This window comes from Megalops cyprinoides, chromosome 1 (assembly GCF_013368585.1).
Source record: "Megalops cyprinoides isolate fMegCyp1 chromosome 1, fMegCyp1.pri, whole genome shotgun sequence".
NCBI classification, from domain to species: Eukaryota; Metazoa; Chordata; class Actinopteri; order Elopiformes; family Megalopidae; genus Megalops; species Megalops cyprinoides.
Window position 1 is genome coordinate 17,616,551 of NC_050583.1, and position 11,683 is coordinate 17,628,233.

The following is an 11,683-nucleotide window of genomic DNA, read 5'->3' on the forward strand; positions in this document are numbered from 1 at the left end:
TTAAATTACACATGCTATGATGGAAATTAAGACAAAGCAAAAAGGGGTCTGTCCTTTACTTTTGTTCACAAGAAATATTTCTTTTAAAACATTTGTTGCTTTCATACTGAAATTAACAGAACACTGTGTATCAGAAAAAGTTAAAACCGTCTAATGTCTGAAAATTAAAGGCAAGCCAAATTAAGCTGTGACTGAGTCACACAGTCAACTGTGACAGTTAAGTTACATTCAAGCAGTTTTAATGAACGACTTCAAGGAAATTCACACCTGCATTTAAGGAGGACTCTAAATTAGCTTGTCCTCAGTTGATTACATGAGTTTAAAAATTGTATTAGATTGTAGACTAAAGACTGTAAAGACTGTGTTGTACAAAGTAACCTACACATCCTTTCATATAATAAAGAAGAATACATGTTGAATACCCAGGTATAGCTTAGTCTTAAAATGATCAGAAATGTATGATTTGATGTCAAAACAAAACTGATGAGGGATGGTCTATCTGGGGAAAATACCACACTGTTACAGGAGTGATCAGATACACATGGGGTCTGGCCAGTGCAGATCCCTCTATCATCATGTACTTGAGATGGACAATCAACTTTAATAATCACCCTCCGCTAACAGTTTGATTTCACGTAAGACTCCACAACCCTAAACAGAATAGTGCAAATTACACTTTGAAACATAGGTCCTTCATTTATGGGGATTAAACATTTGACCAGGTTCACGGACCTCTTTCTGAGGTCTTGACATCATGAAGAAAAAAAAAAAACATTAAAAATTTGCTGACAAAACACAATGGCACCCAGTGGTGTAGCTATCACTTCAGTATTGGCCTATTTCAGACACAAACATACTGAATATATGTAATATAATCGTATTGTCCCCTTTTAGAGAAGATGAAATGACACAATACAATATGCATAATCTACACTCATTTGATCTGAATGATCTCAAAACATGAATTGTAAAGTATTGACAGTATTTAAAGTAAATGGATACCATATCAAAATTCCATGTACAAAAAAAGTATGTACACCTGTAAGTGCTTTTTATTCTGAGCAGAAATATGCACTGACACTCAGCACCTCCCACCCAGCATCACATTGACTAATTACAAACAATAGTTATCAGGCCTAACAGGCTACCTCTGGCTACTATAGTTCAACATATTTGTCTATGTAATAATAGCCAAACTTATACAATTACAGTGTGTAGCATAGAGTAGGAATTTCATTTGAATTCATTTATACAATGCTGAACGCAAACAATGCGGGCACTCCTTTGTATCTGACACTGCAACGACAAACACACAGAAGTCAGTAGTTTTCGTTTCCTCCGGAGTCAGCTTGTTAAACAGTGACATATTCCTTAAATGTCACAGTGAGACAGTTGGCGGTAACGTCAGTGATTATAATGTTCCCCAGAAAAGGCTTAAAACAAGGAAGAGATTCCTCTGTCTGTTCTGGTGTCACCAGAGACTCTTTCTGCTCTGCAGGTTTCTGGGTCTTTGCCAGTGAAACCCTGGGTTTTACACAGCTGAGGTCAATGGGCTCCTCTGGATTGGAGTCCAGAAAATCATAATCCTGCCCATTGCTAAGGTGTGAGCTGTTGACACTGAGTGCCAAGGGGCTGTCCTGGGGTAGGGAGGGAAAACCGCTGGGGGTGCTGATGCTTCTGGAGCTCAGGAACTTTTTGCAGTCCCTCCTGTCCTCTTCTGGTGCAGAGAGGTTGCGCTTGAGGGGAGGGGCTCCATTTGGGGCCAGGTGGTTCCTTCTCTGATCCACCCGGGACAGGACACCCATCTCAAAGGGCCAGGGAGTCAGGTTGGGTTTGGTGGTCAGCTGAAGGGGTTGATCCTCTGACAATTCCGTCTGATGCCTAGCCTCTTCTATTTGGCTCTGTTCCATTACAGTTGACTCTGCCTTGTGAAAGGCTCCATTCTCTTTAGAGAACTGTCTGCCATTTAGTGCAGGACCAGGAGTCTGCAAGCCACATTCACTGTCTTTTGCAGGTCCACCCTCCTGGACTTGTCTCTTTGCAAGCTTCATTGTATCAGTGAGGGTCTCTGTGCTGTTGTCTACAGACAGTTTTGCCTGCTGTGGTTTATCGGCCTTGTCAGAGTCCCCATTCTTAATCTTTGCTGACTGCATGCCATTCTCCATATATTTGCTCATAACAATGACAATCCGGCCATTTTTGTTTTTGTTCTTTACAATCTTCATTTTACTGCTGACTCCATTGGGGTGGACAGATTCCTTGGTGTCTGAGCTGACAGCCGGTTCACTACCATTGAGGTGAGTTGGCAGCTTTTTCAGTTCCATGGAGAGATCTTTCACTTTGCTCAAGCAACCAGAGTCTTTATCACAGACCCATTTATGTTGCAGAGCAGGTGGCAGATTCCATCCCTGATTGGTGGGCTCTTGACCTTTCCCTTCTCTCGCCCTCTGATACTGTATGTCATACATCTTAGGGTCTGGCTGATAGTGATGGTGCTTTTTGCTATTCAGCTGATAGTAATATTTCTTCTTTCCGTTCACTTGCTGTTCCACCTGGCTCTCCTTGCAGTTGGGCTGATACTGGTGGTGTTTCTTGCTGTTGAGCTGGTACTGCTGTGTCTGGGATCGGTGCAACTGGACTGGGTCAGATTTAGGTCGATTGTCCTCATCCAAGGATGCGTCCTGAAGCCCAGAGAGGATGCTGGATCTTCGGGCGAAAGAGGGGACCTGAAATCACCAGAAACACACACCTATTACGCTAAGAACTCACCGTAAAGTTTATCAATCTATCAAAATCTGTACCTGTCACACCACAGCTGTAACGTGGTTGCTGCAAAATAAAGAGCAGACATACCACACAAGGTCTGAAACTGGGCATTCGTAATACGTGTCACCACTATGGTATGGAAATTATTACTACAGGTATTACCAAGCATACCATTTTCTTGCGAGCTGATTCAGAGATTAGTAAGCACATAACAAAACAAATAAAATGAACTAGGCAGGAATCCATTTCTTTCCGCTTACTGTGCTCTACTGTTTGTTATTCCATGTCTTTGCTGATTCATAAAATAAACACTTGTGTTTTGCCACAACTCAATAGCTCATCCCTCCCTTCTGTCCAACATGTGTTTTTGTCTTGGTGCTTAAGTATCATTGCCATTGTCTTTCTTCTTCCACGGCTCTGTTGTAACTTCTTGTTATGTTTTTACAGGAAACAGCTTGCTTGAAGCAGAGACTGGCACATTAAAGCTGTTGGATGGTCACTGCGCTTAGAATGTTGCCAGCCCTTCTTGTACTTTATACTTGTGAGACCTGATGCTGAATGAGATTCTGGCTAAAGTGTTTCGACTTGCCAGAAACTGAATAACAACATGTAGAGGATTCACTGTAGCCCCAAAACAACTAACATGCTATATGATATATGCAGCTAAGCTGATATATGACTTCAGCATGCATGCACTTGAGTTTCAACACCAATTACAGCAAACTTGTAATGGTTATCATTCAAGCTAAACTGCAGCTGAAGCTGTATTTTGTGTACTAGCCTTAGCTATGAAGTAATAATTTAATAAACAGCCAATTCATTTACATCATATTTCTGTAATGGGTAAAATGACACAAGTATAAGAATCATTAAATGGCTATTTAAATATCTTCATAATCTTCCTCATTCACTTCTTATCTGTGTCCCCTGCAGTTTGAGCCATTGGCTATGTTAGGGGAAGGACACAGGAAAAATTACGTCCTGTTGATGAAAGCTTCCAATGGGTGCGTTATTCACAGGCTCCCCACATTCTTCTGTTTCCTTCCCCCCCTCCTTGCCCCCCTCCATGACCACCCTCTAGGCCATTATACTGACATTTCAGAGTCACCCAAGTTTCTGTTACCATGACCTTAGCTAACAGGAATGCCAGTGGCTGTGTCATGCCTCATCATTGATTTTATACCACATGTGTGTCTGACAGACACTGAATCACACCTCCCATATCCCTGAGAGGAACCGACACTCTGCTCAGATAAGGAGACCCATTTGTCTTAATGAAAAGCACTCCGGCTGGGGGTGTAGATCTCTAGACGTTACCCCAGATTAAAAATGGATACCAGTACTGTTCTTCCTGCTTGGACAAGGAAATTTTACATACAAAGTACAAAATATATTTTTATTGTTGTAGTTTACACAATTTGTTTATTTTTCCCCACATAAAGAATACACCATTTACCGTTACTGTTGGGTCTCTGAGTAACCAAAAAAAATCAACAAAAGTTCACTAAAATTCACTTATTTCGCAGCACACCATTTAAACTGAAAAATACTTTACAATTAGCTAAAAGGGAAATTACCAATAACTAGGACCATTTCTCCTCATAAAAGCAGAATGCAACACCAGGTCAAATTCTGTAATATTATATAGAACAAGCAGCCCATCCCAACAAAGGAATGCGCTGCTCAGAGTTGGTGTCAATGCAAAATTTCCCCAAATAACCTGGTTAAGAATGTAAATGTCCCAGACCTAACAATGGCACGTAGTTAGGAGTGTGTATCTTGCAAACCCCCTAATGTGGACCTGCTGTGTTACCACAGTAATGTGATCTTTGTGAGAAGGTTTTGTTAATAAACAAATTAATAAGTTAATAATGAGTAAATGAGAACAGTAAAGATAATTACCTGGAGTAAAAGGTGTTTAGGTTTGGGCCCTCGTTTGCGATACCCCAGCAGCTGTTCCTGCCTTTCCCTGAAAATAACAATAAAACAAAACACTACTAGTCAACTGTAACATCACAAAGCCATTTGGACTGTCAGCTGTAATTTAAACAAAAATTATATTCACTAAAAACATACAGCTCTGTGTAGTGTACACTGTGTTTCATCTCTTTCTAAAGAGTTCTTGTGAAGGCAAGTGCTCATAGATATTAAAAAGCTGTGAAACCATCGTTTGTTTGAATCTGGTTGTCATCACTACCGATATGCGTAGAATCTTTGTAACAACTAAACGCCGAGTGCTAATGAATATTCATCAGTGCAGACATAGCTGCAGGAAGGCAGAGTACTGTATCTTGGTGAACAGAAATTCTTAGGACTGTGTGACAGACATCTGCAAACATTCTTTGATGAGACAGTCTCTTATGAACAGAACTGAATGATTTGGACATAACCTTTGTCTTCAGGTGACTAACTTGTAGTCTTGGTCCGAGTCTGATTCTTGAAAAATCTGTTTTGTCATGGCCTCAATTAAGTTATTTCTTTCAGTTCAAGCACAGAGTTATACACAGATCATTTAGACTAAAAAAAATATCTTTTATCCATTATCTAGACGAATATAAGTCTAGATAATGCACTTAACTATATTACATATAATACATTAACTATATTTTGTATTACTGGTTCTCAATTCTAAAGAGCCCAAAACCACACCAGTAAGATCAATACATCTAGAATCAAATTAATGACCTACAGATTTCCGAAGTCCTTGTGAGCTTGATGTTAATGTCTTTATTATTTTCTCTAAATTCAGTTGCAAAAAAATTTTAATGGATTTCGCAGACAGAAAAGAGAAACTTAATTTAAAAACTCAAAATGAACACAAAATCATGGAATTTACAGCCACTTCCCTCTTACACTTCAAAACCTAAGACTGTTCTCACACTAAAAGGCCCTGGGATAACACGTTCTGGACTACTGTTTAGTCAGACTAAAATTTATTCAGCACAAACGAATATACAAAACACATTCTAATAAACAGAAACTGTTTGTGGTTGGATCCATAAAGTCTGTAATTAACTCACACAGTGCCAATATTGTTGAGCACAACTAATTCCATGCCTGTTGGCTCAGCACACCTGATCACTCAATCTGGAAAAAATGAGCAAATAACTGACATACTTGGATACAGCATCCAGGAGAGAAGTTTGTTTAATCAAACAGCCCAATATTCAATTTATGAGAAATTCAATATTTGTTCAATACTTTTATACAGTATGTGAGTTTTTTGTCAGTTACAGTTATCAATATGTACTACATTGTGCATCTGCTACCAGCTAACATATCGCCCTAAAGCAGAGTTTGCATTGTTTTTGCTGCTGTACTTTTACAGGCTGGTGTCTGTTGGAATGCCTGTCTATATCTACTATACACAACAAAATTCTTATTATGTTAATGTAATGCTGTTCCTCATGATTCTTAGTGAGATGGGTAGACAAAGCTCAGACAAAACCACATGCACTTCAGTGTGACCCTCTTAACGAAAGCAAATTCCCATGCCGTAACAATTAAGCTTGGTTCAGAGGACTGAAAAGCTGTACGCAACATTCCGCTGTTTACACACGTGATTGTACATGAATCTTGACCACCACAATTCCACATCTAAATCAGTTTGCAAAGTATTATCTCGTAGCTGTTCTTTTGTGGTGATTCAACGTGAAAGCATTACTTCCATTACAACAAACATAAACAGTAGAGAAAAACTCTACACCGAAATAAAAAAAAAAATCAGTAAGTTATAAAGACCTTACACTTTGCTTTACACCTCATCAGTGTTGGTTCACAACACTGAACTAATGAACCACTTCAGTACTCAGATAAGCAGCAAATTGTGGCTTGGGGAAATTTCCATGCACTCACAACCCCCCCCCCCCCCCCCCCCATCTCCTTGCCCTGGTCCTACCTCTGTCCTAATCAGAGAGACCGCCGTGGATATTTCCATAGCTCCCCACTTAACACCAATCAAATTCCCTAGAGACCCACGCCATTAGCTAAAATAAAAACTCCCTTTAGACACTGAGATGTCGGCAAGCACACATAAAGGGCCCCGGTCAGCGATTATCGTTCATGAATGGCATGTCATTATTGCGGCTCTTGAGGGGGGGGGGCTAGGGCCAAACTCGTGATGACACTGAGCAACAGCAAACTTTCTGCTCCATAGAGCACTAGCATAGCATGTATTGGTTCACACCATGAGGCCAACAACGCGCACTCCTCTCTTACAAAAGATATGGCAATAGCAAGTTGTGACCGCGTGACACAATGTAGCGGTTGGTTTACCCCAGGGTCACACCGCTATTGATGAAGCCCGTTACGAGAGTACTGGGAGCGCTTGATGTCCATTTAAATATTGATTACAAAACTGATTCCTTCCCCCCCTCTCCCTTCTGTTTCCATAATTTAACACACTGAGACAAACAGGAAATAATGTCGAGTAAGAGCAAAAATAATAATAGGCTAATAAAACTGCCACCAAATTCTTAATGGATTCTTGTGGAACGTAGCCTAACTTACAAATAAAACGTGAAACAACAAACGGAAGCCAACACAGTCCGTATGTCACATAGCAAGTCCATTTGCTAGCTATATTGTATATCCGCAGTTTTATATTCCGCTGAAAATCAATATTTCAGCTATGTAATTCAGTCTGGCCCAATCACAGCAGCTGAGAATTTTCTGAATCGTTTTCTTTCAGTTGAGATCAACGTTAGCCTAGCCTACGCTATCTGCCCATACAAACTGCATTTTTTTATCAAATCGTACCGTTATGCATGTATAGGTATCATACGTTGTATAGAAGTGTAGGCTATAACGTGACTTTAAGTCTATTGCCTATTAAAATTTAGACTAAACGTGGCATCTGCTTCATCGGATTCAACCAGAGGTCAGAACTGTACACAACTCCCCCTCCCCCGACACACACACACACACAACATGGAACTTCCAAGAATAAAAAATGATAAAAATAAGTAATAAAAAATATCCACCGTAGCCTCACCCCCTCCACTTTACTTGACTACCTATATAAGGTCAGCGCGTCAAGTCGAGGCTAGCTCACCTGTTTTGGAAAGCGACAAGAAGTCGCGGGTCGAGGATGTTTTCTTCTGGTTCCCACGTGTTGTATCTATTAAGAAGGGAGGAAGAGGAGGCAACATAAAGCGATTACAGACTACCCTATATAACTATTATCGTGTAGGCTATTATAACTACTGTAATGTATTGTAACTGTTTTAAGTAACAAAACGCAAACAAACGTTTAATTTAAAATGCATTTCAGACCTGACTACGGGACACCAAGTAAGCTAAGGCGTATGGAAGATGTATTTGTGCATCTTTAAAATTACTTTTCAAAATAATATCATGCATAGGCCTAGGTCCCGACAGTGTGATTTACCCTAAATATTCTTCACGAATCAAGACCAAAACCGTATTAGTGATTCCTGAACAGAATATACAAATTGATTACACATATATTATTTCCACATTCATATATATATATATATATATATATATACACACACATACAATATATCTTAAATATGCATAGCCACTCAGAAAAGTACTATCCGTTGTGATATAAAGGCGTTATAAAGCCTCATTCCAAACGTGCAAATGGAAAAACGCATTCCATTGAACCTGCGTGTGTTAAAAATAATAAATAAAATAAAAGACACTCGTGTTTAACACATGGTCTAAACATAGCAACACTGTAGCTACGATACTGACACCACAAATACTCAGCTTGAAAATACAAGCTACTAAGGAGGGTCCATATGCTGTCAACAAAATGGAAAAAGAAACAGGAGGTGGCCGTACATTCTCCCTTCCCTCGCATAAATTAGTGATGGCATCCGTAGCTACATCGATCCACACTCACTCGCGCGCGCGCGCAGACACACGCTTATGAGATTTACAAAAAAAAAAATACCCTCAACTAATTTCGCGGCAGAATGCAGTCGGCGTCGAACTCGATACTAACGTAGCTATAGACCTGAAACGGCACGATGTCGATGGTTGACATGTACATAAAGTTTGACATTTGAATGCACACTTACTTAGGAGACCAACCCCTCCACTTGACCAGGTATTGTATTCTACCCTGCAGACAGAAGAGAGAAAACACTGAGTTCATGACGTTCGACAACATCCCAGAACCTTCGCAGCTAGCCAGCTATCTTGCTAGCTAAAAGAAACATTTAACCGCCTCAACGGCGGCTTTTGGCGCAGACTGAAACGGCGCTTCTTTTAGCGTAGCTGGCTAGATAAATATTTGTTGCTACCGACAGTCCTAAAACGGGTTTGCCCAAACTGAGAGTTTTAGTTGTCCAGCTAGCCAGCTACCTTTCTAATCCGCTTCTTTTCGATGCTCTCCACCGCAAAGACGTGTTCTCCTGCGGCGGGCAGCTCCATTCTTGCTGCGGTGCAAGGGTTTGCAACGTAGAGCCTGCGAAGGCTGTCAGTCGATGCGTCCGGCTGGTAATTTTCCTTTCGTTCGAAGCAAAATGCTTTCCCTCCCGTCAGCTCCCCCACTCACTTTCTGTGGTACTCGCTGGCATAGGCAGGGAGGTACACTATGCACTCTAGGAGAGGCTTGCAGAAAACAGTTCATGCAAATAGTTAGAGCGGTGACGTCAGAAAGAAGAGGGGGAGGTTTAGGGGCTACTATGCTGTTTTATTCTAGAGCTTTTGGATGCAGCGCTGGATTTTACGGCAAGAGGGAGCACTGAAAATCACGTTTCAAAATAGCGAGGATACAAACCGAATTTTAGATGCATCTCTATGAGGATACACACGCACATTTATCAAATATGTGGTTTAAGATAGGCCCTACCTATAAGTACGTTATTAATAAACCTACTTGTTTTTGTGCTTAATTTAAAGAGGAGCATGTGTACATTTTCTTTAGAAACCCTAAGTGTCGTGGTGTTTGAGATTGATTTCATAATGTCAGTTTTATATTTAATCACTGACATAATTTTGATGACCTACCTATAGGTCACATTCTAATAAAGATACATTTAAAGCAGATAGCCTACAATTAAATCCTTATTCCAATGATTCCATAGAACCTTATATACTTGAAAGACCATGTGCCTCCAAAAAGAATGTGCAGTCTAAATGCATAATCTTTAAGTATGGGAATACTTGACACAATAACCATAGACAGTGACGGTTACAACAGTTTTTTTTTTCCAGAAATAGACAAATATTGTGTTTTTTCCTCTTGGAATCCAGAATTTGGAATGTTTCTTCGTCGTCCAATAAAGATGAGTAGTAAAGCAAGATAATTTTGGGTTTCAGCAGATAAGAACTAACCGAAAAGTCTAGCTCAGCTGGAGAGTAAGACGCCTAATCATTAGTATTTTTGACGAGTGTAACAACCAGCGATCTTATATTTTCAGACGTAGCCTATACTTAAGCTATTTTTAACACCATGGGCTATATTCAGTAGCTATCATCTTCAACACGGGCGAGCAGTTTTGACAATTGCCACACAAGACAGAATGCTTGACGAATCGATTTCATAGCGCATTAATTACAAATTCCTACACATTTCATACATTTTAAGACGAAAATGGATGAGAATGAAAAATACGTAATGATATATACCCGATACACCTTCGCAGTTGGTACGGAAAGTGGAAGCGTTTGCCTGTTTGGACTGCCGATAACGCGTGGGATTTGTATTTCGTTTACTTGTCGGATTTCCACAAGCTAACACTGCATTTGTAAAATCATAGGCTACATGCTAATTTAACGGTTAAAACTGTAATACCTCAACAGACTGTACAGGAGGGAAGACGTCTTTAATGTGGCGCCTAAGCATGCCGTTGCAGGAGACATATTTGTTGCAGCGGGTCCCTTAACCAATTTCTGCACTATTTAATTGGCACGCTTGTGTGATAAAGCCATTTTTACATGTAATAATGGAAGTTCAATGTACATCACAATCCCATTTTATTACATTTGGTTAACATCAGTATCTTCCGGTCTTTAAACGCGGTCACATTTCTTCCTGTATACAGCGTTATCCATACCATCTGAATTCGGATGGGCACAGGCTGGCCGTTATCACTCAATGTCAAAGACGTACTGCAATGGTGACAGCACAGTGTGTGACAGCACACTTTATTGAATGGTTATATTTGGTCTGTTCAGCCATTTACCTTGTAGGCATTATTTACAAAACGCATCGTGTACATTAAACCGAATTTTACGAACATTCGTAGCAATGACCATGAAATAGAACTGTTCCAAGCACACAGACATACACGAGTAGCCTGGCTGTCAGCTGAAATGTAAATTTGTTGAGAGATGCAGCTGCTTCACTCAATTAGTGAAGTAATTACTTCGCTAACGAGGCGGGTTTTCACATTTAAATCACCCATCATATTTTTTCGCTTTGTCGTTCTCGTCGTGAACGGCAAGAACGCAAGGACTTAAAAAAAAAATCATACTCCAGGTAGGCTACAGAACTCGTAACGTCGGCTTGTTCACTAAAATTCAGCACCAGAAGGGTTAAACCAGAACGCAATTCACAGGCGGCAATCTCCAGCCTATTGCAAGCAGGCACGACTGCCTTTCCATATAAGGTAATGAACACAAAACTGCGACGAAATATCAGACAAACCATTAATTAACACCCCACGTTTGTGCACCTTAAATGTACGGCGAGTTCGGTCCTCACATGCGTACACACGAAGGCTGACGTGGTTAATGTCCGTTTCCATGTTACGTAGCCTACATCCGTAGTCGGGGAGAAAATTCGTCGCAGATAAAACATTGGCGAAGTTTTTTTCTGCCCGAAAGCGACATCTCATGAGCTGCAAAAACAGTACGACAACATACAGTGTTTTACTATTCGTTTAGGAGGTTTAGCTTTATTTTAGCTCTCCTCTTCCCAAACGAGAGCTGTAGTTTC

General features: G+C 40.3%; 1 protein-coding gene across 1 annotated transcript; it reads right to left on the reverse strand.

The window, feature by feature from the left end:
* Window positions 1-399: 399 nt before the first annotated feature.
* LOC118772408 (E3 SUMO-protein ligase CBX4-like) lies at window positions 400-9,383 on the reverse strand. Its single transcript, XM_036520751.1, has 5 exons — window positions 9,103-9,383; window positions 8,817-8,860; window positions 7,820-7,885; window positions 4,669-4,735; window positions 400-2,726 (listed from the first exon to the last, which is right to left on the reverse strand). The coding sequence occupies exons 1-5, from the start codon at window positions 9,169-9,171 to the stop codon at window positions 1,353-1,355; spliced, it is 1,620 nt and encodes a 539-aa protein (XP_036376644.1). The 5' UTR covers window positions 9,172-9,383; the 3' UTR covers window positions 400-1,352.
* Between the last annotated feature and the right edge of the window lie 2,300 nt (window positions 9,384-11,683).